At 36.5% G+C, this 24,841-nt stretch overlaps 1 protein-coding gene across 1 annotated transcript in view; it reads right to left on the bottom strand.

Annotated features, from left to right (window-relative positions):
- The window catches only part of DHTKD1 (dehydrogenase E1 and transketolase domain containing 1), a 948,838-nt gene that overhangs the window by 9,392 nt on the left and 914,605 nt on the right, over nt 1-24,841 (bottom strand). Inside the window, exons 15-16 of the mRNA XM_044088312.1 lie at nt 18,209-18,375; nt 2,013-2,098 (exon numbers count right to left, since the gene is read on the bottom strand). Of these exons, the coding sequence (XP_043944247.1) occupies nt 2,013-2,098; nt 18,209-18,375 (253 nt within the window). The remainder of the gene's footprint in view (nt 1-2,012; nt 2,099-18,208; nt 18,376-24,841) is intronic.

Genomic DNA, 24,841 nt, shown 5'->3' with positions numbered 1-24,841 from the left:
CCACATCCTGCAATGTGCCCCTCTTCCCAGCCACCTCCGCTCTAGGAACAGGAGCTAGCCATGTGCACAAATCTCAAAGAGAGGGTGAAGTTCTCTAATGCCTTGGTCACATTTCCCCTAGTAGTAGTAGAAATACTACCTCAGATGTCCTCTGAAAAAGAGGGCAACAGCCTAATGGGATTAACCTTGTCAACAAAGGATAAATAAATAAAATAAAAAAAATAAACCATTATCATTTAGATGTTTCCTTCCTAGACATGCAAATACCAGCAATATTAAAAATCCACAACATATCGCTTTACTACTGCTGTTTCAAAAATTTGTACACCTTAATGATTGACTATAAACATTTCCAGATAATTGACTGTAAATCTAAATTCCCTCACATCATTATCACCAATGAAAATGGAAATCTTTCAAGTGTTATACTGAGTACTAGTCTCAAAGAAAGCTGTATCTAAATATTATACACTTATCAAAAAAGTCAGGTATCATGGAAAATATTTTTATTCTCTAGTCATCGTACGATATATGTCCTTACAAGATGTATCAGTATGGCAGAATATATGGAAACCTGTTATTAGATATGTGCCATTCAAAAAAAAAACCCCTCTGTTATACAAAGGTCATGATAATACACCATGCATACCTCACTCCAACAAAAAACGTCATACTTTCCATTTTTTTCTAGTCAATGTAATGCAGGCCATACTTACTCACTCACCTATTTTTCACATTTTGTGAGACTGTACCAAAACCAAGCTATTATGGACTTTTCTACAAGATAAAGCCAAAAAGCTTGCACAACAAAACCTGATTTAACTGGGAAGGTGGCAACGTTGCATATCTTTCCAGAAAACTTAATTCTAGATCATTCTTTTATGCTTGAAGAAAGTTTATATTATAATTAAATGGAAACTTATACAATATGAATTTTGAGAACTTTGCAAAAAAAAAAAAAAAACTAGCAAATTACGTAAAAAATAGAAAAAAAATCTTCCAGCTATTTAAAACATTTGGAAATTATCTCTTGAATAACAGCTTAATGCTAAAATCTAAAGGCAACTTTGCTCTTTTCATTCAGGTTCCAAGCACAATATGTTGGATGTATAAACACAGTCTCTTCCATCATGATTATAACTAATACACTTTTGTCATGAACTCATCAAATGACGGAAGATTTGCTTTAGGCAATGACAGTTTCTGCTTTCAACTATTCTTTTTCTTAAAAATAGCTAAATACGGCATTGTCTATTTATAAGAATGCTGCTATATTTGCAAATTTATACAACTTTTTTTTTCTGTATGACTTTTCTGCCCACCCCTATCCCTGATAAACATCAAGCTACTGTCAAGGCTGTTCATCTGTTCTCAGTGGCACAAAAATTTCAGTTTCATTTGTTCCACTCTGAGGCAAACAGCCCATTCATTCCATAACTGGATTAGAGAGGACAATTGCATGACTGTCATCATGACGGAATTTTATTCCAAGTCCTTAACCCTATCCCTTGGTAGTGAGGTAGGTATCTGCACCACCTCAAAGGCTACCAATACTCTCACACATGCCATGTGAGAACTACTGGGATCCTGACTTGGGAAGCCACATCAATGCCCCCCTCACAACCATGGCCTAGCTATCAGTACTGACCTCCACCTACCCCTGGAGTGGCACAGTCAACAGCTGGGGTAAAACACCAAATAGCACCTTTTGCACCCCATTAACACAGCTCTTCCAGCACCCAAGCCACAAATCGAACTTAGGTTGTCTGGGTCATAGTAAAGGATCTATCCCTCCATGTTACATAGCCAAGTATACAACCTTTACTTAGCTGTAAACACTGTACACAGTTTGTGTGAGTTCATTTTTGTACTGAATATATGTATGTTTTACTTTATTAATCACAGTACTGTTATAGCAGATTTTCTTATTTTCAATAAAACTATCAAGTGACCATGTTTGGACAGAAAATATAAAAAAATTAAGATAAACCACATGACATGTGCAGACTCACCTTGCAACCAAGTTGCTTCTCAAACCGGGGTGCAACAAAAAACCAAGGCCCCATGTTCTGTGGTTCTTCCTGGCTCCACACAAAATCTGAAAGAGGAGGATGATTAATCAGTCAGCAGTACACTGCAGAGAACTTCAAATCCAAAATGGTCTTAAAATGAAACACATGCAATCAAATATTCCCACAGCAAATATCAACTACCATAAAGGAACTTCCAAGTTACTGTTAGTACAGTGCATCATATTTTTAACTCGCGTAGTACCAAATATGTATTACACCTTTTTATGTCACAGTTCAGTCTGGCAGCAATCACTCTTAGAATCAAATGGAGAGGAAGGAGCTGGCAAAAGAAATAAATAAATGCCCCCTAATGCCAGCATTCATTATAAATAAACTTCTCTGTGAAACAGCACTGCTTTGTATACAGTCTCTGTTAAGGGAGTTAAGACAAATTTGAGAGATGCAAGTACTCACTCTATAAGCTGATCTTTAAGAAGACTTCTGCAGTGGATGGAAACTGTTGTATTCATATCATGTTTCTTTATGACTGTTTAGCTCATTAAATCTCCAGCTCACATGCTCAATGTTTGTCCCTTCCCAGATAAAACTCAAATGTGTCTGTGTCACCAATACAGATTGCAATCACCTTCAGAATTCCCACACTTTGTGCCCCATTCAAACAAGGGGAAATGTCATTAAATGGACAGAATTAGAATCACAATATAAAAATATATAACTACATAAGCTACCAAATCGTATATGTTTATATCTAAATCTTATGAAATGAACTGTAGCTAAACAATCCACACAAAAAGGGAGAGAGAAGATAGTAAAATCTCAAGAAAAGCAGACATATCTCTCAAAGATCAACTGCCAGTGTGAATTATCACACCTAAAGCAAGTTACTTTGACCCACTGCACTAGATAGACACTTTGGTACAGCTCCAAGCAAGATTCACAGTTAACACCTCAAACGTGGGTACATGAATTTAAAAGGCAGTGGTCATTAATTCAGATGACACAGCCTTGAAGCAAACTGAATATTTGCTCCAGCTGTTGTGGATTTGGCAAACTACTATGTTCACTAAAGGCATATACCAAAGATCAAATGGATACAGTGCAAATCAACTAAGGGCAAGGTTACCACCTGTCCTACTTTGCAAGGGACAGTCCCTCTTTGGGCAGTTGTGTCCTGACAAAAAGTATTAAAAATGGCAAATGTCCTGAGATTGTAGGACATAATTATGTCCTATATTGTATGTAATAGTTGCATAAAAGAGTTATTCTGTATAAAAAATACCTAAATGTTATAAGAAACAGAATAAGCAACTAAAATGCTACAAGAATAAGCTATTATTTAGGCAAAAAAGTTAAGTTCTATCCTTTGTACTGACCGTGGGTATGTGTCGGCCTGTAAAATCTGATGTTTGCCCCGAAAATGTCCCACTTTGGCCATTTGAAAAGGTGGGAACCCTAACTAAGGGCAACACTTAAACTGAGCATGTAACTATCACAGTCAAGTAGAATTAACTACTGACAGCACTAGTAAACCAATTCTTGCTTCCTGTGACAGAAAAAGAGCAGTAGTGCAACCAGGATTCCATTACTTGACAAATGGGACACCCTCAATCACATAGAGGAGATCCTAGATTTGTGGACTGTACAAAGGTAGAACTGCAAATGTTGATGTGAATGCAGGGTATGAAAGACTGACTTTAACATGGGAAAAAAAAACACAAAGGTGAATTAACTGGTTGTGCACTACCTTTAGGACAACTACAGATGAAGACAAGACTAATCTGTAGGGAAAACCAGTATGTGATGAACACACAAGGTAAGGGCTCTCGAGAAACAAGTCTAAAATTTGTAGTGAAGATAATGACTCCGAAGGCTAGTCAGCTGTCTCAAAGGACATATGGGTGATCTTATCCATCATGAGATGTTTCCACACCAGATGGAAGAGATGGAGGACCCGTTTCAAAAACTGCTTCAGCAGTTTGTGCTGGGCCTCATTTCTTCCTCTACAAGGTCACTATAGAATGAAACATGCACCATGATCTTGAAATAACTAAACCCCAAAACAGAGAGATGTCTAAGATATGACAAGCAGACCTGCAAGTTCAATGACTGTAAAAAGAGGGTAAATATCAAAACAAATAGAAAACCTCTTCCACCTGGTTCCGTGTGAGAGCTGAGCTGAAGGCACACTAACACCATACGCCATCTACTAGAGCAGCTGGAACTACTGCAGCAATTATTCTTTGAGGAGTAGCCAAATGTCTAATCATAATCCTGAGGCTCCCACTGCTCTAACTTTGTCGAAGCCAACAGCTGGTTCTTTAAAACTAGACTCTTCAGGGCCCCCCCAAAACGAGGTGGAACCAAGGCATGAAAAGCCTGTGCTGGATGGGGAATAGTATCAATTCAAACACTGAATTGTGCATTCCTGTACCAACTGAACCATCTTCCACAGGCTGCACAAATTCCTGTACGTCAGCATACGGGCACAGATGGCTACAGGTGATGGACTGGGAAGTATAATACCCTGAAGAAACTCCCATGCTCCTCATTGGTGAGCTGACGTCAGCTCAAGAGAAGTAACATTAGTACATCATCCAGTCCTAAGCTCAAACCAAGATGCATGCCCTTAGCATGCAACAGGCAGCATTTCTGTCTTCTCAAGGCCAGAAGTAGGAGTGTTTGTCATCCTCCTCTCTCACAGAAATTAATTGAAACAGTAGGTGGCTTCAGAGGGGTGTTACCTCTCTGGATTAATGTTTTAATATCTTTATTAAACATTATTTTTTTTTAAATTGACACTGCTATACATACAGTAACAGAAAAGAAAACAAACCATAACAGCATTCCCATTATTACTTCATGCAATATGTATATTTTTTTCTTTAAGCAATTTTCATTCACTATAAGGTTAACACAAATTGATCAATTCCTGCCTTCCCTTAAATTCCACTGCTCCTCTTGGACAGTATTCTGGAAGTATTGTTTCCATAAGATTCCATTTATTTCTATGTAATTTTAAACACTATAACTTTCACATATTATGCATTACAGTTCTTTTCAATTTATAATCTATTTCATGCATGTGCTAATGCTTAGTAGTTATCCTGTACGCAACATTTCATCTAGTTTTGAACCCATATCACATTTTCATAGACTCTGCTTCAATAGAAACACTCAAGAAAGAAAAAAAATTAATGCATTTTCAACCTCCTAATCCCTTTTAACTCTCAGCAAACACACAAATCTATACATGCTTTCCAGAAAGGAAAGTTAACTCTTCATATAGGGGCAGTTGCTCCAAATAGACAGCTACACCTACAGGCTTTAAATATTGGCAGAAGATGAAGAAAGTGCGGTGGCCTTTTCAAAAAGACTTAATCTTAAATATTGTTATATGGTGGCTGATGCTTGGGATATATTATCATAAGATAATGCTAAAAAGGCTTGGGATAGATTGCTGGATGAAACAGGAGAAAAGAGAAAACTTACGTGGACACCGATGAGGACCTAAATGAAATTGTGGAGGTGTTCCAGGCAATCCCAGGATTTCCTAATTGTGACAAAGATGATGCACAAGTGTGGTAAGAAAACAACAATGATTCTTGCTTTCAAATGTCAGATTTAAGCATGTGATCACTTAGTTGATTGGGTAGAGCACCGGTTTTGTGCATGTTAGTATGTTTGTTGGTTAGCATCCAGTCAAGGACAGATGCCTTCATAGTGGGCTTATTTTATCTATTTGGGGTACTTATAAGCTGCAAGAATTCATAGAGATCAATACTGGTAGGAGGAGTGTCAGTTACGATCTGAATTCAATTGTTATTAAGGTCATCAAGTATGATGTTTTCTTGGCCTACATTACTAGTCACTCACAATAACATGTCTTGAGCTGTGAACATGTTACTGCCTGTGGAGAAGTAAAGGGATATAATGATTATATTCTTATGAGAAATGAGTTTTAGGGAAGAGATAAGTATCTCTGAATTGCCAAATCTAGGTCTGTGGTGGTACGGTGATAGTTGGAGGTTATGGCAATACCACCAGCTTTTTTAGATATGCAGTCTGATTTAAGAATGTTATATCCTGGTGGGAGAATTTCTGTATCTTTGATGTCAGATTTAAGCTGGGTTTCAGTGGCTCCATTCTGCCTCTCCCACCACTTACCTTCCTGCAGCCCATCTCCGGACTGCTATGCCTCCCATGTCACTATAGACTTTCTGCCCTGTAATCTTACCTGCTATTTTCCATCCATTGCAAACAGCAGCGCAGATACTCACCTGTACAGCAAGCTCCTCTATCCTAGCTAAGATTCGCGAACTTCACCTCAAAAAAAGCTGTGTGTCCTTTTAAAAAACACATTAAATGCAGATGTTCCTAACTGCTAACAGAAATTCATCAGTACACTACTGAGTAAAATAATTTAGTAGACAGTTATCGTTGTGTTGCTGTTAGGGATGGCATAGCTAATGTTATCCTAAGATGTGACTTCCCCCATTCATTTCTTTGCCCATATAACGTTGTATTAATGCCTACATCTCCAACTCTAGCATTCATTTGACCTTACATATACGCCAGTTTCTAGATACTCCTGTTGTTCTTATTAACCTGTCTCTGTAGCAATGGTTGTTAATACTTTCATTACTTTTGCTGTATTTATTCTACATAACGTAGCTCCCTTATTGCCACAATATATCAGTCTCTCCTCTAAATTTACCCTTTCCTAGTCACCATACTCATAGAATATCTCAATTATTTAGCATTTTGTAGTTTTCACCTCACCATCTTTGTTAACTATCCCCACATACATTTACCAAGTCCAGTAACTTACAGATAGATTTTCTTCTCCACTCGCACCACTTTCAGGCCTGATGCATATTTAGCATAGTACCATTCATTGGTTATGCTACCCCCTCCTGTCCCATCATCCTTTGCCCCATTCAAAACTCTCCCTCCACCTGTATGGCACCATTCTGCCTCAACCTCTGCTTACCTTCCAGCAGCCCGTCTCTGGATTACTAGCCTCCCATATATGCTTTGTGTTTTGTTATGCTTTAATGTATTGCAGGCACTGTTCTTGAAAACAAAAATTCTTCAATGTAACTGCAAATATTTTTGAATATTGCTTAGATGATCTTTGATAAATGAACTGTTAGACAAATGTGGAATGTAGTCACAACTGATTGTAGTGCTATTTTTACTGCTTATCTGAGTCAGTGTCAATAACTGCAATATTTAGAGGTCTTTGCATCTCGCACACAAACTGTTTTCCAATGTACTTAGCTATAGTATGCCCTGTGTTTGTTTCCCTATAGAATTTGTTCTATGTTGCCAGTGACTTGTTCTTTGCAGAACACATGTAACGACAAAAGGATAGCTCATACTTCAGCTAGTGTTATGGCTGCGGCCTGAATCTTCAGGTGTGCTGAGTAGCATATCCTGTAGTTACTTACTCCTTTTAGACACAGTATAATTAGTTCTTTTGAACACAACACTCGGTATTACTCCATGCCAGCACATGCTATAACCTCATATCACTGCTGCTGTTCGCATTGATAATTTTGCAAGTAGCGTATTCCTTATAATATCTTTTTTTTTTATATTTTATTTTTACCACAAGGTAGTCATTTGACTTGAACACACCTCTTTGCCACATTAAAGGGCTAGGACTTATTATAGCATTGAGTTCTGATTACAACCCGTACAGGCATGTGTGCTGAATAGTGTATCTGTAATAAAACTGAATTTCTTCACTGTAAGGTAGCTATTTCAACTGTTACACACTCGAATTTTCTTTGTTTCCCTTTATGTGTTATTTGTCATTTGAAAATATTACTACTGAAAATGAAGATGTACTAGGATACACTTGCAGTTATATGACTGAAATCTTTACTTTCTGTTGTCCATTCCAGTTTAAGTTGTACGTACTGGTTTCTTACCTTAATCTGTTTGACATTTTATACAGGTTACTATAGACATTCTGCCCTGTAATCTACCTGCTACTGTCCTTCCATTGCAAACAGTGGTGTAGATACTCACCTGTACAGCGATCTCCTTTATCCTAGTTAGGACTCGCAGGTGAACTTCACCTCAAAAAGAGCTGTCGCTACAGACTTTCTGCCCTGTGATCTTACCCGCTATTGTCTGTCCATAGTAAACAGTGGTGCAGATAATCTATTGTACAGCAAGCTCCTCTATGCGAGCTAAAACTCCTGGGCGAAATTCACCTCAAAAAGAGCTGTACATGTCCTTTTAAAAAAACACATTAAATGCAAATGTTCCTAACTGCTAACAGAAATTCAGCAGTACACTACTGAGTAAAATAATTTAGTAGCAGAGTTAGCTTTGTGTGGCTGTTAGTGACAGCATAGCAAATCCTTCTAATACTTTTGACACCTTACAGTCAAGAAAAAGTACTTTCTTACTTTAATGTCATTTGCATAAACTACAGTCTCTGGGAATATTCTCACCACCTCACATTTATAATACCTCCACAAATGACCGAGAACATAATAATATAATATAATATTCAGTTTATTTTACACATATTATGAACAATTTCTTTAGTTACAGTTACACCTTCACTCCCTTCCACTGTCCTTGTAAACATTAATGACATAATGGGAATTGTGCTTGTAGAGTCTTCCCACCAATGTTACACAGTCAACAAACTTCCAGTCTTTTAAGTCAATTCTTGCGGAAGCAAAGTTGCCATGCATAAAAAGCATCTTATGTAAATTATGTTCTACAGTTCTTCCATTGATTTACTAATTTCACATTTTTGCTGGTTTTCTTCCTCATCTTCTTGACAACTCAATGCCAGTCTCTGGTTCAAGTACAACATGCTCCTATTTTTTCTAGTTAGTCCCCAAGCTATTTTCTGTCATTCAATCATTTTCCTTTGGAATAATGGAAATATTTTTACTTGTAATTTCACTCTATGGGTTTTGTTGTTGTCAGAAGAATGAATCAGCATCAGCCTGTTGGCTAACTCTTTGCTAGGCAAACTTTTTTATGTCCTGCTTAGCTGGTTCTACATCCAAAAATGACTTTATCCTCAAAGAAAAATTATTTTAAAGACAGAGGGATAAAGCAACTTAAATCTCACACCTGCTTCTCGACATCCACTGATTGCAGGGATAAAGTCCCCTATCTTCTGCCCGGGGGACAGTGAATAATCATTATCAACAAACACTGGTGCCCCCAGTTTTTAATACTTTTCCCTTACATGACAGCTTTGTCAGGAGCAGCTCTTTCTCTGATATACACACAAAGTCCAAACAGCCACTTGTGTAAATGAGACACTGGAGCAACAGACAAGTAGAATTATACACACAGCACCATCCAGCATAACAGCCAACAACAATGAAAAGTCAGGCCACTGCTGAAATATCCAAAAGCAGGTTTAATAGTAAAATAACTGGTAAAAACAGTGAATATGGTTAGTGCTTTCATGGTCTCAAACACCACTTCTTCAGACCTTCATAAAAAATTCTTTACTCTAACACACCTTCTTTTAAACCAATTTATACAGTCATGAACCTATAAGCAAGCTTACTTAATTAAACCCAGCTTCCAAGTGTTTAACCCTTGCCTGTTCAATGCTTTAAATTAATTTTTTATGAAGGTCTGAAGAAGTGGTGCTTCAGACCACGAAAGCACTAACCATATTCACTTTCTTTCTCTTATATGACTGCATCTTTACTAGAACAGGTCTTTGCCTACTTCTCATGGCCAGATTTGGAGAATACTCATGGCGTGCCCTTTCAGTGAACAAATCCTGCTGTGGAATACTAGTCCAGATGCTTATTTGTGCTCTATTAATATCATGCAATATATGCCTTCTAGTTTCTCTGTTATAGCAGAAAATCTGATATTTTCTCTATGTGCTCTATATTTTAACTTTACTATTTTTTGAAACCTGCCTTCTTGGGAAGCCTCATATTCATCCAGTTTTCCTTCATTCAAGTCTTTGATTTCTGCAATTATATCAGCTATCTGAATTGCTACGTAAAGCTTCTTATATTCTTTCCAACGTGTTAGCATTTGATTGTATTTATTCCATTGGTGCTCACTTATTTAAACACCTCTTAATATATTTATATTTTCCATTCTACTACTGGAAGTCATCTCCCATACCAAAGCTGAAAGCAGAACTGTTTTTTGCTGAACAGCTGCAGGGCTGTCCCCTATCAGATTTTTTTCTTCTTTTCTAGTTGGCTTTCTCTTACTTTTTCCAGATTTCTTCTTTATTGACATCCAGGCAGTGAAATGACTAACCAGTAACTGAATTTTTCCCAATCTGTTAGATTTTACTGGCGTTTTACACCACTTTTATTTTTTCACACTGGCAGAGCTCTAATGAACTTGGTTTTCAGAGTGTGGCTTCCTTGTAATCCATCTCTGGCTTGACTTTTGGTCAATAGTTGATAACTAGCAAGATGCTTATATTCTTCTAGTTGAAGATAACTTATATGAGTGCAATAAGAGGACACAGCATATGTTGTTCTTGTTCTAATACATTACATTCAACAGGTCAGTTATTTAAAGGCAGTTACAGAAAATGATGGGAGGGTCCATGGGAGATGATTAGAGGAAAATCTGTGAGATGGATAAATAAGGAGCCAATCCCAAACCTCAGAAGTTAATCTTTTATTTGAATATTCCTGAAAGACCTATAAGGGTTTAGCAGCTCAGCAGCCTGTGGAACCTCATTCTTAGTTAAAAAGCTTTATTTTTATTTATTTAACATTTGCTTACTGAGAAAGTCTGAAACAAGCCAATTTTCAGAGAAGGCCCAGGGAGAAATGCTCCAACAGCAAGTCTTTGTAATGTGGGAGGAAACCAGAGCACCCACAAACCACACAAATGCAGGGAGAACATGCAGACTCCACACAGAAGGCACCCCAGGCAAGAATCAAACTAGAGAACATCTTGCTGTGAGGTGACAATGCAAACTGCTGCACCACTGTGCCATCCAATTTTATTTTTAACTTCTAACAAACAAAGCATGATAACTATGAGCTATAGCTACAGAACTATATTTTTCTCAATTGTTCTTATTGAAACTTTTAACAAGAAAACAATAATATGTAATAAAAATATTATAAAACAAATATATATATACAAATATATATATATATATATATATATATATATAATAACTAAAATAACTGGTTTACAATGGTGTCTACTATAAAATACAGCTTTTTAAACAGAAAAATAAATGTGATAAGAGTAGTTGTTAATTATTAAAGTCTGTTTATCCAGCAGTTTTTGAATTTCAACCACATATTATATGAAGAAGTGATTCTACATGTTGTTGTCTTGGTTGTGATAAGTTCAAGATGACAAACTTCATTTGCCAAGTGTACAAATTCCTTCATAGTAGGAGTGTTGATGTTAAGATGCTCCACAAAGAAGGTATTTTATTTTTGTGACACAAGTGGGAATAGGTGTATTAAATAAAATAAAAGATTTGGTTAGCATAAATTTATCATTAAAAACAAATTGCAAAACAGAATTCATATTATCCCAAAATGCTTTAAGTTTTATACAGTCATAAAACATTTGCTGCCAGTCAGCTTTAACATTTAATTTACATCTCCAGCATCCTATGTCTTTATTATTATACATCAATTCAGCTTTATGTGGTATGATAAAGGTTCTACGTAAGAACTTCCAAGAGAATATCCTCCAGCTTAGTCATGAAGTAGTTTGTTTTGAAGATTGGAGTATTAGGTTTTTATCATCTTCACTTGGGGAGCTGTTATTAACAAGTCTAAAATAATCCCATTAGCTTTCTCAGTGACAAACTGTTGATTTCTAAAGTACCTTATATATTTTAGATAGAAGTCCCTTTCCAATTATATTTTTGTATATTAGAATAATGAATAAATCAGTGAATGTGGGGACAGAATTTCTAACCATTGTCTGCATTAGATTAATCTTATGTTCAACTAATTGTCTACAATTCTGAATTTTTAACCATGTTTTTCATTAACTCAAACTTATTAATGATATGGTCAACATTTTGTAACTTACCATTGTCTAGTAACTGATACCAGTATAACACGTTTTTGTCATAAAAAGTAGTCATTATTGTTAAACTAAATGTATTAGTACTATTTTGAGTGTATGTAATTGGAAATACAAAGGAAATCCATGTTTTATATTCAGGGTCCCTGAAAATGAAATGTTTAAAGGAATTCATTATCGTATTAATATAATAAGAGTTAATAGTTTTTTGTTGTCTATAAAATAGTTTTTTACTAACCAATGGCATTTATTAGTAGCTATTTTAGTATGATATGATTTTGCTAAATTATTGGATTTACACCAAATACCTCCCTGAATATATTTTCATTTGACATTATAATGGTTATTTAACCAAGAAATTATTGTCTTAACAACTGAGGATAAGGAATATAATTCTAAATCTGGATGACCAATACCACCGGATCCTACTGTGATGGTTTAAAACCAATCTAGGCTTGTTAAGAAACCATAAAAATCTGAGAAAGAAAGAATTATACTCTTTTATTTTATTTGAGAGTGGGAGGGATAAAGATTGTATTATATATAAAGAATTTTATGAAAAATAATAATTTTAATTAAGGACAGTCTCTCTTCCATAGTGAAAAAAATCATTCCGTTTATTAAGAGTTTGTCTTATGGAATTTAAGTTATTGTTATAATCAAGGGTTGTAGTTAAGAAAAACTTTTGCCTGACTTCATCAGGTCTATTTAACAGAGTGGTTTACACTTTGGTCATTGAAAATGCCTGATTTAAAGAGTCTATCAGTCTGTCTTGTAACATATGTAAAATGAGAGTTAGAACGGTTTCACTGTATTTTTGGATTTAATCACCAGGATTATTATTTGTATCATTATTAATATTCACGTGGATTTAAAAAAAATATTAGGCATTTCCTCTATGCCTGAAGTGAGCTTATTAGTGTGAGGATTTTGGATATTATTGATTTATGCCTTCTTGCTTAACATCTTACTTCTATTAGCTAATCTATGTAGATTTTTGAAGTCATCACGTAACTGTGCAGTTTTATTTTTCTAAAGCTATCTCCACGTTATGATTTAAAACTATTTTGTCATTAATTTTTAATGACTTCAGTATTATCTAATTTCTCTGTTTTTTATTCAAACCTCGGTTTGTGTATTTCCTGTTGTATTTCTAACAACTCTTTATATCACTCTCATTTTATTACTAGTACGGATTCCCATTCTACCTTTAATATGCATTTTTAAGGAGTCACATAGTATGACTTTACTAGTCTGACCATTATCATTCAAAGATAAAAAATTCTCGATTTGTTGCTTAAGATAACTCTTAAATTATTTTAATTTCATCATACATACTGGGATTCTACAAATAATCTAAAATTTCCTTATATCCATTAATATATTACTAAGGACAAGAAATAGTTTTAAAATAACTCACTTTATTAAATAAACCTGTAGAGGCATAAATCTGATCAATTCTAGTCTGTATCTCATGCATAAGAATAATGAGTGAAGAACAATGAATTATCTTCTGCTTTTACTATTAAATCAACTAAATTAGTATTAATAATCATTCTGTTTAGTGATTTAGCCGATGCCAAAATTTTAGCTTTCATCTGTTCATTTGTATCTTCTATACTAGATATGTAATTAAAATCCCTCTGCCAGAATTAAACTACCCTTCCAATCACTTTGTAGTAGGTTTAAGTGATCTTTAGTCATGCTTGCATCTATTCCAGGGATCCAGTAAACATTAGCTAATGTATAGAGTTTGCTGTTATATTTACTTATTACAAATGTACGCATTCCTTTGGGATCATTGATGGATTCCATAACCTTAGGTATTACAGTAGATTTTCTCCAAAGTATAGTTGTTCTTCTTCCCTTTATGTTAAGCAAGCAGATGATAACATTTGTAACCTAAGTTAAGTAGATACTGTATATGTTTATCTATCAAGTGTGTCTCTTACAAGAATATAATGTCTCCTCTACTTAATTTTAGCTATCTCATTAATGATCTCCTTTTGTTGCCATTATATAATCTATCTACATTAGTAGATAATAGATTAAAACTATCCATACTGTGCATTTAAAAGATAATATGACATATTTATCCACTGCATTCCTCCACTATCTTAACATTCCACAAATTTTGAATTCTTCTTCTTTTCTACAAACTAAACTATTAAAACTTGTAAATAAAAATAAAAACAAGTCTACAACTGTAACTGTATATATTACTAATAAAACACAAACTACCACTGGTACCAAAGTTACTAGTTTGCCTACTGAATAGACAAACAACTATACTATCTCTCTACCTATTAATACCTACAAATTCATAAAAAAACTAGCCAAAAGCCACAGTGACTTACAAATAATTAATATAATATTAAATACAAGTTAAAAATAATAATAGACTATTAATTTAGTTATTGCTGTTTAAAACTATTCCCCCCATTACTACATAAAAGTTTAATAATCCTCATCTATTAATTCCAAATATAAATGAAGCTTGGTCTGAGGGGTCCTTAACCTCTTTGGGTAAAGCAACACAGCTTTCTTCTAAGATGCTAGTACTTTCCCTCCTTTAAAAATACCATGAAACAATATCTTCCATATTTTCATTACTTTATTCCCTTCAAACTTCCATAGGGATAGCATCTGATCCTGGAGACTTACCTGCTGACTGATTATATATCACTGTTTAACCTCATTTCCTTCTATCTTCACTAATAGTCGTTAAGCCTCATCTTCTCTAACCTTGGCATAATTGAGTCTTTCATAAATATTTCCATTTCTGCTCTTTCTTGTTTCCACATTCCCTTGGTTCATACAAATTTTCATAAAATTCCAGAACTATCTCTAATACCTCTACAGGGTCTCTGGTTATTTTTACTGTTATAGGTTCAATAAGCTTGGCAACAACCCTTTCTTTCTTTTTTTACCCAAGTCATTGTGCTAAAGGTCTTTGTGCTCTGCAGTCGTCAAAAAATACTTAACAGGCATCTTTCTAAACTCTTGCACATTATCCAAATACTCCCTTATTTTCCTTTTAGCACTCTGCACTTGCTCCTATTATTCCTCTTCTGTGAGATTCCACTTATTCTGCAATACAATAACTTTTGTCAGCACCTCTAAATAAAAAGTACCCAGGAAAGAAAAAAATAGGTCACCACTGTCATCCTCTAGGACAATAACATCCCTACATGAATATTAACTTAGGCATTTAAAGCACCTTAGATAGTCCAACTCAAATAAATTCACTTTGAAAACCAAATTCCTTGAGTATAACTGATAAGTACAATTACTGCTCCTATCAAACCCTTTGTCAGCATCTAGACTTATATTAACTACCGTTCCCACTCTTGTGCTGTTTTTATCACTACTCTCATTTTCAATATAAGTACTTGTCCTCCTCTTACAAACTTCCACTGGCTACTACCTATTAAGAAGATATACATCTGGCTAACGATTTGTTAACACTGCTATAAATAACTTATAATGATGATTTTATTTTATCTGAATTTGTTTATCAGGGTACAGTAGTTTCCAAAATGACGTACTTCAGGATCAGCCCATGTATAAAAAAACATTTAAACGTACATTTAAAAGTACAAATCAGCTATAAATTCAAACCACAAAAAAGATTTCCATATGATAAGCAGATAATAAGCAAAAAATGTGTACTTCATGCTGCTGACAGAGAACAGTTTTTTTATAACTGAAGCATGTAATGGGTATTGTACATATACTCATCTGTAGTGTTTAACAAGAGTAAATACCATAGATAAATTGCAGTCTTTTTTGAAAGTTAAAATGACTTTTAGCTGACAGCTGCAGCTGAATTTATTTTATTTAACATTTGTTGACTGTGAAAGTCCGACTAGGACAAAGCCTATTTTAAGCACAGCAATGGAGAGAAACCCTCCAGACACGTCTTTGGAATGTGGAAGGAAACCGGAGTACACAGAGGAAACCTACGTGAACACAGGGAGGACATGCAGACTCCACACAGAAGGCACCCAAGCTGAGAATCACACCAGAGGACCTCTTGCTGTGAGGTGACAACATTAAACACTGTACCACTGCTCTGCCCATAAAGGTCAGACAATAAGGGAAATAATGAGAAAGGGGAGAGTAGGAAAGGAAGAGGAGGAGAGACTGAAAGGTGTATATTGTGTTATAGTAATTTTGCTGGGGGGGGGGTCCCCAAGGACAATCAGAATTACTTCTGTTTCTTTTCCGATGATTATGCCTTGGAAAGTATTTAGTTTATGCCAGTGTTTTTAAAACAGTGATGTTCTGCAGTATTTGCTAGGTGTCATTTGAGATTTTTATGCATCTGGGGAAACTAGGAGATTTAAAACAGAAACAGACCTATATAAATATTTCCTCTGTTTTGGCATCACTGAAACCATAGTCACTTTTCATGAAGTAGGAACTTCTTTTACTTCAAGAACCCTTTTACAAACATGTACTACTCTATGCAGAAAAAACTTTTTACCTGCAAAATAAAATGTAATCATGTTCCAATCACTACCTGGAGTCTTATACCTCACTTGCAATTTCATACATTACACTAACTCCTGGTGAGTAACCATCTCAAGTTCTGTTTCATATACTTTGAATCAGTGGAACTAGAAAGTCTTTTATCTCAAATTCACTAACTCCACTTTGCATATGAGCTTTATATATCTCACGGTATTTACTAAAATATTCTCTGGGCATCACTGGGTCCCTAATGTAACATGCTTCACTCTCTTTCTTTAGGCTTCCTATAATTCTTTGTTGCTTCAGTCTCATAGCCAAGATTTCTGCTACTCCAGAGAGTTATAAAAATATTTAGCTTTCAGTGATTTGTACACAAACTGGTATTTCCTGTCTGATATCCCTTTATCAGCTTTATTAGCCTGCTCCAACTTTTGCGCCATCCCCATAAAAACTACAAATAAATCATCTTCTTCCTCCTTAGCTGTAAATCTTGATTCAGTCCTGAAATGTTTTGAGAAGTGAGCAATCTAACTTCCCTTTTAAAGCAATGGTTGAACTAATCCAGTTCCTTGATCAAACTATGCCATGCCTCGCATTAATTAAAGCACTTTTTGTTAGCCTCTTACATAAATCAACAAAAGTCTTTTGTTACAGCAAATATGTAGAGAACCTCAAATGTCTTTCTAGAGAAAAAGGAATCAGCGCACCCAAGCTACATTCTATAGGAGCAAGAACAGATAATATTAACAGACATAAAATGTTACCACCCTGATCAAATAACTTTCTCAAGCAATATTTCTCATAGGTAGCCTAAACTGTAGCCTCTAGTAAAAGAACTGCAGCTATTACTAAAGTACTTTTATCATCAGTCTTACACATGTTCCTTACATACCACAGCAAAGACAAAAATCTGTTCTTTTACTTGCATGTTTCAGATATCACTAGTGTGTCTTGTTTTTTTATATGCTTCTGGTCCTTCAGACACAAAAGTCCTGTGCTCTCTCTCAGTTTTATTGTGCAAATCATGGGGACAAGTCCAATCTGCCAACTTTTCTTACACAAAGTCTTAGCAAATAGTTCCAAGTTTTCAATAATTGTGATGCAAAAATAGCTACTCAATCTTGGAACAAGCGGGTGACACCTCTACTGATCCCTGTACCATCAGTGGAAGTCATTATAGTTTTAATAATTTTACAATTGCAATAAAAGTCTAGTACAATCATACTTCTCTTAAGATCTCACAGAGAGACAAACAACTGCCAGCTCTTTTTATATAGTCTGACTGACAGCAGATAACACAGCTTCGGCCTACAGGTTCTAATGACAGTTGTTTGGAAAAACTCTGTGGACAACTGCCTTTCAGAAGACAGCTATAATCCAAATATGATTAAACTAAAACGAGGGGGATGAACTATCTCTCAACGATGCAGCAATATGCTTACCTTGAACCATGTCCCTCAATGCAATAAAACAGGAAGGTACTGGTCCCACCAAGACAGTTGCTTATTTTTGTGAGAAAATATGTTATTCTAGGAGGTTTACCTTTTCAGATTACTTGATGAATTTCAATACTGCAGTTGGTAGCACACTATATCTTCCCAGTTTCATCTACAAGTAAACAAAATTTGTCTGACCTAGCTCATGTTTTGTGAAGAAAAGATTACCTTTGGCATTTTTGTATCTGTTCATCTCCTGCTGTAAGTCTGCCAGAGGGAAAGGGCAAAGTTCTTCAACTCTGATGATAGCAGTGTTTTGACCATTCTCTACGGACTCCCTCTGCTTAACCAATGCATAATAATGCTTGCCAGAGCAAATCACCAATCTGCTCACACTGGAGGAAAAAAAGTAATATATTATACATAATAATAATAATACATACATACTTTTATTTATAGCATCTTCAATCTGTAGTATATCAACATGCAAAAGAGGCCATTCAATCAATAAGATATTTAGATGAAAATCTGCAAGTTAAAACTACAGCTTATGGAAGTCATAAGACAATGATGTTCCTTCAAATAAGCCTCAGCATAAACTGTTCAGATACAGTTTTACCACTAATAAACAAGAAAAAAAATAATCCTAAAATGTTTCTACCAAGTGATTCAGATAAGATACACCTAACCGCAAAGCATGTTTTCTTCACAGGAAAGAAATGTGAGCTTAATGTGATATATTTATTTTTTTTAAGTATGTTTACCAGGGTAGTGTGTTGATCTCAGTAAACCAATGTTAGGCATAGATGGGGTGATTAAAATCAAAGTTTTTTTTTTTTTTTTTACAGACAGATGAGTAAAAGCAACAAACAATTTAGCAGAAAGCAATCTCAACACACTTTCACCTAGAAAAGTGAAATAAATAAACAAGATATAAACAGAAAGATGTTAATAGAAAAAGCTCTTTGGCTGATTAAGGCCAAATGAGTGCTGTTAGCCTGTAGATGTGCTCTTCTCATTACAACCTTTTCCACCTGTCCTAAACACACCTGCACTCGTACCTAAATCTATACTTAAAAAGCTCTCTGGCAATGTACCTGGATGTCCAGTACCTGAGCTGTGAAACAGAATTCCCTGCTGCGAACCTACATACCATGTAAATGCTGAAAACATTTATTCCAGGCATGGGCAAACTACGGCCCGGGGGCCACATGCGGCCCGTTAAACGTTTTGATTCGGCCCGCCAAGGCACCCCTTCATTTCTGATTTTTGGTCTTTTTTTTTTAGACTTTTTCATTTTTCGTGGTTTTGGAGCTGACGTCATCACGTGCGCGATGACATCAGCTCCGTCAGCCTGTCAGAATTAAGATCAAGGGACATGCGGGAGCGCGTCTATTTGAATAATGGGACTGCCCGCCGTTTTGGATTTAAACTCAACAGACTTTTACACCATAAAACTGCAGAGTTTTCCAGGCAGAATGGGAGTTGCTGCACAGCTTGCTTTGAAGTTTTCTTTAAGGTAACAAATGTGTGTGTGTGTATATGTATGTGTGTGTGTGTGTGTGTGTGTGTGTGTGTGTGTGTGTGTGTGTGTGTGTGTGTGTGTGTATGCGATCGGAGAGAGAAAGTGAGTGAATGCAGGTTTGAAAGGTGAAGAGTGTGTGTGTGTGAGCGATCGGAGAGAAAAAGTGAGTGAATGCAGATTTGAAAGGTAAAGTGTGTGTGTGTGTATGCGATCGGAGAAAGTGAGTGAATGCAGGTTTGAAAGGTGAAGTGAGTGTGTGTGTGTGCGTGTGTGTGTGTGTGTGAGCGATCAGACAGAGAAAGTGAGTGAATGCAGGCTTGAAAGGTGAAGTGTGTGTGTGTGTGTGTGTGTGTGTGTGTGTGTGTGTGTGTGTATGCGATCGGAGAGATTGTGAGTGAATGCAGGTTTGAAAGGTGAAGTGTGTGTGTGTGTGTGTGTGTGTGAGCGATCAGACAGAGAAAGTGAGTGAATGCAGGCTTGAAAGGTGAAGTGTGTGTGTGTGTGTGTGTGTGTGTGTGTGTGTGTGAGAGTGTGTGTGTGTGTGTGTGTGTGTGTGTGTGTGTGAGTGATCAGACAGAGAAAGTGAGTGAATGCAGGCTTGAAAGGTGAAGTGTGTGTGTGTGTGTGTGTGTGTGTGTGTGTGTGTGTGTGTGTGTGTGTGTGTGTGTGTGTGTGTGTGTGTGTGTGTGTATGCAATCGGAGAGATTGTGAGTGAATGCAGGTTTGAAAGGCGAAGTGTGTGTGTGTGTGTGTGTGTGAGCGATCAGACAGAGAAAGTGAGTGAATGCAGGCTTGAAAGGTGAAGTGTGTGTGTGTGTGTGTGTGTGTGTGTGTGTGTGTATGCGATCGGAGAGAGAAAGTGAGTGAATGCAGGTTTGAAAGGTGAAGAGTGTGTGTGTATGCGATCGGAGAAAGTGAGTGAATGCAGGTTTGGAAGGTGAAGTGTGTGTGTGTGAGCAATCAGACAGAGAAAGTGAGTGAATGCAGGCTTGAAAGGTGAAGTGTGTGTGTGTGTGTGTGTGTGTGTGTGTGTGTGTGTGTGTGTGTGTGTGTGTGTGTGTGTGTGTGTGTGTGTGTGTGTGTGTGTGTGTGTATGCGATCGGAGAGATTGAGTGAATGCAGGTTTGAAAGGTGAAGTGTGTGTGTGTGTGTGAGCGATCAGACAGAGAAAGTGAGTGAATGCAGGCTTGAAAGGTGAAGTGTGTGTGTGTGTGTGTGTGTATGCGATCGGAGAGATTGAGTGAATGCAGGTTTGAAAGGTGAAGTGTGTGTGTGTGTGTGTGTGTGTGAGCGATCAGACAAAGTGAGTGAATGCAGGCTTGAAAGGTGAAGTGTGTGTGTGTGTGTATGCGATCGGAGAGAGAAAGTGAGTGAATGCAGGTTTGAAAGGTGAAGTGTGTGTGTGTATGCGATCGGAGAGAGAAAGTGAGTGAATGCAGGTTTGAAGGGTGAAGTGTGTGTGTGTGTGTGTGTGCGATCGGAGAGAGAAAGTGAGTGAAATTAGTGAATGCAGATTTGAAAGGTGAAGTGTGTGTGTGTGTGTGTGTGTGTGTGTGTGAGCGATCTGCTTCATTATCTATTCTCTTGCCTTATCCTTCAAAAAAAAGAAATGATCTGACTGCTTAAAATAAGTAAAATGTGCATTCTCTCCACATCACTAGGCACTCCATTGAATATTTGTACTTTTAGTGTGTTCCCAACAGTTGGGTTGTCACATTGAACTGCACTATAGTTTGGTTGCTTTGCTTGCTTAATATTCATCACAGACTCAGCCTCCCATTCTTTATCAGCCCCTTCCCACAAGAAATGTCTTTCTTTCAACTTTGGACATTTCCTTCCTGCTCATGTTGGTTCTTTAAAGTATACTACTGTAGTTTTTCTTTCATTTGTACAACTGCATTGTACTCCAGTCCAGATGCAAATGTACATTAAATGCACAGACCCCAAATCTGTCCCCTGACAGCTATAGTTATACAGCATGTTTATGAAAAGTTCTCCAGGCATGTCTAGTGTAATGCAGTTCAAATAAAGTGAAATATGCTGTACATTTATGAGATTTAAAATTTTTTTTTTTTTATTTATGTGGTTATGGATTACTTTTCTGTCACAGCAATGGAACAGCATATGATGAGAAATCAAGTCCTGTTTATTAAAGTGAATGTCAGGGATTTCTGTAGTGAGATTGAAGAAGAGGGAGGAAGCAAATACCTTAATTTGAATTATTGCATTTTTATATAACCCATTAAACAATCAAGATCTGAAAAATTACACATTGAAATAAAGAAATTTAAGTCTTCAGTTTAAACACATTTTTAATCATAACACTGAAAGATGCATTGCAATAACTTTTCTTCATTTCATTGGAAATTAAAGCACATGTTTTCTCCATATCCCAAGATGTGTATTTTTCCCCCAATGAGGTGATGTTTTCAAAGCATGCCATCTATCTGCTCCTGTTCCGGCCCCTTTGTCAAATGTTACAACTCAATGTGGCCCATGAATCAAAAAGTTTGCCCACCCCTGATTTATTCAGACATTCCCAGTTTTCAAAAAAATACACATATTCGCCTCTTCAGAAGCATTCATACCTATGTTTCCTCTCCATTCATACCTATGTTCCTCTTCAGTTCTATACTTCCCACCTACCCCAGTGATGCAGGACTTCCATTTTATATATCCCCTTTCCTTTAAATCAGAGTGCACAACTTCAGTAGTCTGAAAATAGGCAGGTTTTAAGTGAAACAACCATTTCTTCCACTGACTGCATTTGTACAGTAAAGAGCATCTTCTTAAAACACTAGCATTTCCTTATACAAACAGTTGGAACTAGGTTTTTGTTGGGTTAATCATTACTGCCTAAGACCAAATGTGGAAAGTGATACTCCAGACCATACCACTGCAAAGGTAGCTCACCAGGTAATCCCCACTCTCCTTATTTATTTGTTTCCCTCCAATTTAATCTGATATCCCTGTTACATGTAGCCTATGGAAATAAATGCAATGCTTTAAAACTTTTAACAGGGGAGAACGAAATTTGTAAACCTGGAGACTGCACTCCCTGGCAACACACCCAGCATTCTGCTGACCCTTGCCACTGCCCTGTCAGACTGCACATGACAACCCAAATTAGAGGTGGGTGAATTTGTAGCATCCAGTTTACAGTACATCACCTCATCACCTGATCCCCCAAGCCAAGCTGTGTAATGATTTGTTTTCCATAATGAACAACAGATGTCACTTATCTATGCACTCTGCAGCAGCACTAAATCATAGTATAGGCTCTCTCTCCTTGACTGTTGCTCCAGCCTTCATTACAATCAATGAACAGACTGGCATGACCTTGTCCTCCACCGTTAACACAGGCGTACTAAACAAGACTGGCTGCCAATACCATAACTCCATATAAATTGCAGGAAGAATCAGTTCTGCACACATGCAGGTACTGGCAAGACCACTTTTGGCTAACATCAAAGAGTGAAACAACCTCATACTGCTCTTCAGCGTCTGGTCAGTCTCTGCCTTTTATCAGACAACCATTTCCCAAACATCACCACAATATTTGTGGACTGCAAACCATGCACTTCAGTCTTATTACCAGTACCCTATGAATTACAATGTCAAGGCGTCTGCAAAAGCCCGGGACATCCACTGACCCGCTGTCTTTGCTAACAAAGCAGTCGCAAGACTGGATCAGGTTAGATTAGCAAGATCACGGTTTTAATTTCTCCAAGACTTTTAGGTTTCTAACACCATGATGGGAATAGTGCCCACTCCTAAGTCAGGGTATAGTTACAGTTCATGAAATTACTATTGTTTCACTCTTTGATGCTAGCCAAAAGTGGCCTTTCCAGTACCTGCATGTGTGCAGAACTGATTCTTCCTGCAATTTATATGGAGTTATGGCATTGGTAGCATATTGAAGTATGACTGTAGATTCTTTTTTTTATTAGACCTACTGCTCCTACTACAATTGGACCTGTTGGGGTATCTTTCTTCCACACTGCTCTCATTTCTAACTGCAAATCATGATATTTTATGACTTTCTGTCTCTCTATATGTGATGCACTGTAATCACTAGGTGAAGCGATTTCAAAGATCAATACTACTTTTATCTTTTTTTCATCGACTACTGTATCTGTTTTTCTTGCAACTATTTTTTAAACTACTGATAATGGGTGATCCCATCTGATATACACCTCATTATTCTCAGCAATGCTTTCTGGTTCATGTTTCCAGTGCTTCTCGGTTACTTCTATACTGAAGTGCTTGCACAATCCCCAGTGTAACAGTCGTGCCACATTATTGTGACTTTTAGTGTACAGACCCTCTGTCATGAGTGTATCACACCAAGCAACAAGATGTGTGACTGTTCCCAATTCTTTTTACAGGACCTACATTTGTCTGTTTCTTCCAAATGATCAATGAACTATTGTGTACATAGTCCACTATCCTGGGCTACCTTTACAAACCTTTCATCTTTTGATTTCAACTCACACCTTCTTAAGCATTCCTGTGTCAAATCACAATCAACGTGAGGTTGTTCCAGGAGATCTCTATTCTTGCCACTATATTTATGGCTTCTCCACATTTCTTTATTTCTCATCTGATCTTTCTCCTTATATTCTCATTTTGTCTGATTTGCTTTCCATTCCCACTTGATGCCAAAATGCTTCTGCTAAATTATGCAAAGAAGTCATATATTACACTTCTTCCCCTGTTTTAAAATTTTCATTATATATGGATCTGATGAGGTCAGCAGATATGTATGCAGATCTACATATGTAATCAATTCTGAGGAGGCCCATACTTCATTCAGAGCATGAAATATATAATCTTTGTGTACGATTTTTATATACCGTTTGATAAGCGTGAAGCATTTTTTCCTTGTTTCCCTGTCTACCTGTTCCAATATACCTTTTGAGGCCAGTCAATCAGACCAAAACTGTCAGAATTTTAAAAGCAAATTGGTTTATAATTTGGACTGTATTCCTAAATGTCAAGGTTGTTTTCAATATTAATTTTAATCTTCTGAAGTATTCCTTTTTGAGTTTTATTCACATTTATGCATGTTTTACTGCTGATCCTTCAATAATTCCTAAATATTTATACACTCCCGCTTGCTCAAGTTATTTAGTATCACATTCCTGTCCCACACAGATATTTTTTGGTACTGCAAATTTCCTGCTTAAACATAGCTTTTGCATATTTATAAAGATCAAATGACATTTTTAACCACTTGCAGTTGTGCTTTCAGCTCTTCATCTGATGAACTATACAGTTTTAAGTCATTCATAAAATGTAGATGAGAAATCAAGTTTATTTTCTAAGTATGGGAT

The sequence above is a fragment of the Protopterus annectens genome, chromosome 11.part0 (assembly GCF_019279795.1).
Source record: "Protopterus annectens isolate FY-2018-M chromosome 11.part0, PAN1.0, whole genome shotgun sequence".
NCBI classification, from domain to species: domain Eukaryota; kingdom Metazoa; phylum Chordata; order Ceratodontiformes; family Protopteridae; genus Protopterus; species Protopterus annectens.
The sequence above is the reverse complement of the archived record's forward strand: the minus strand, read 5'-3'. Positions and strand labels throughout refer to the sequence as shown.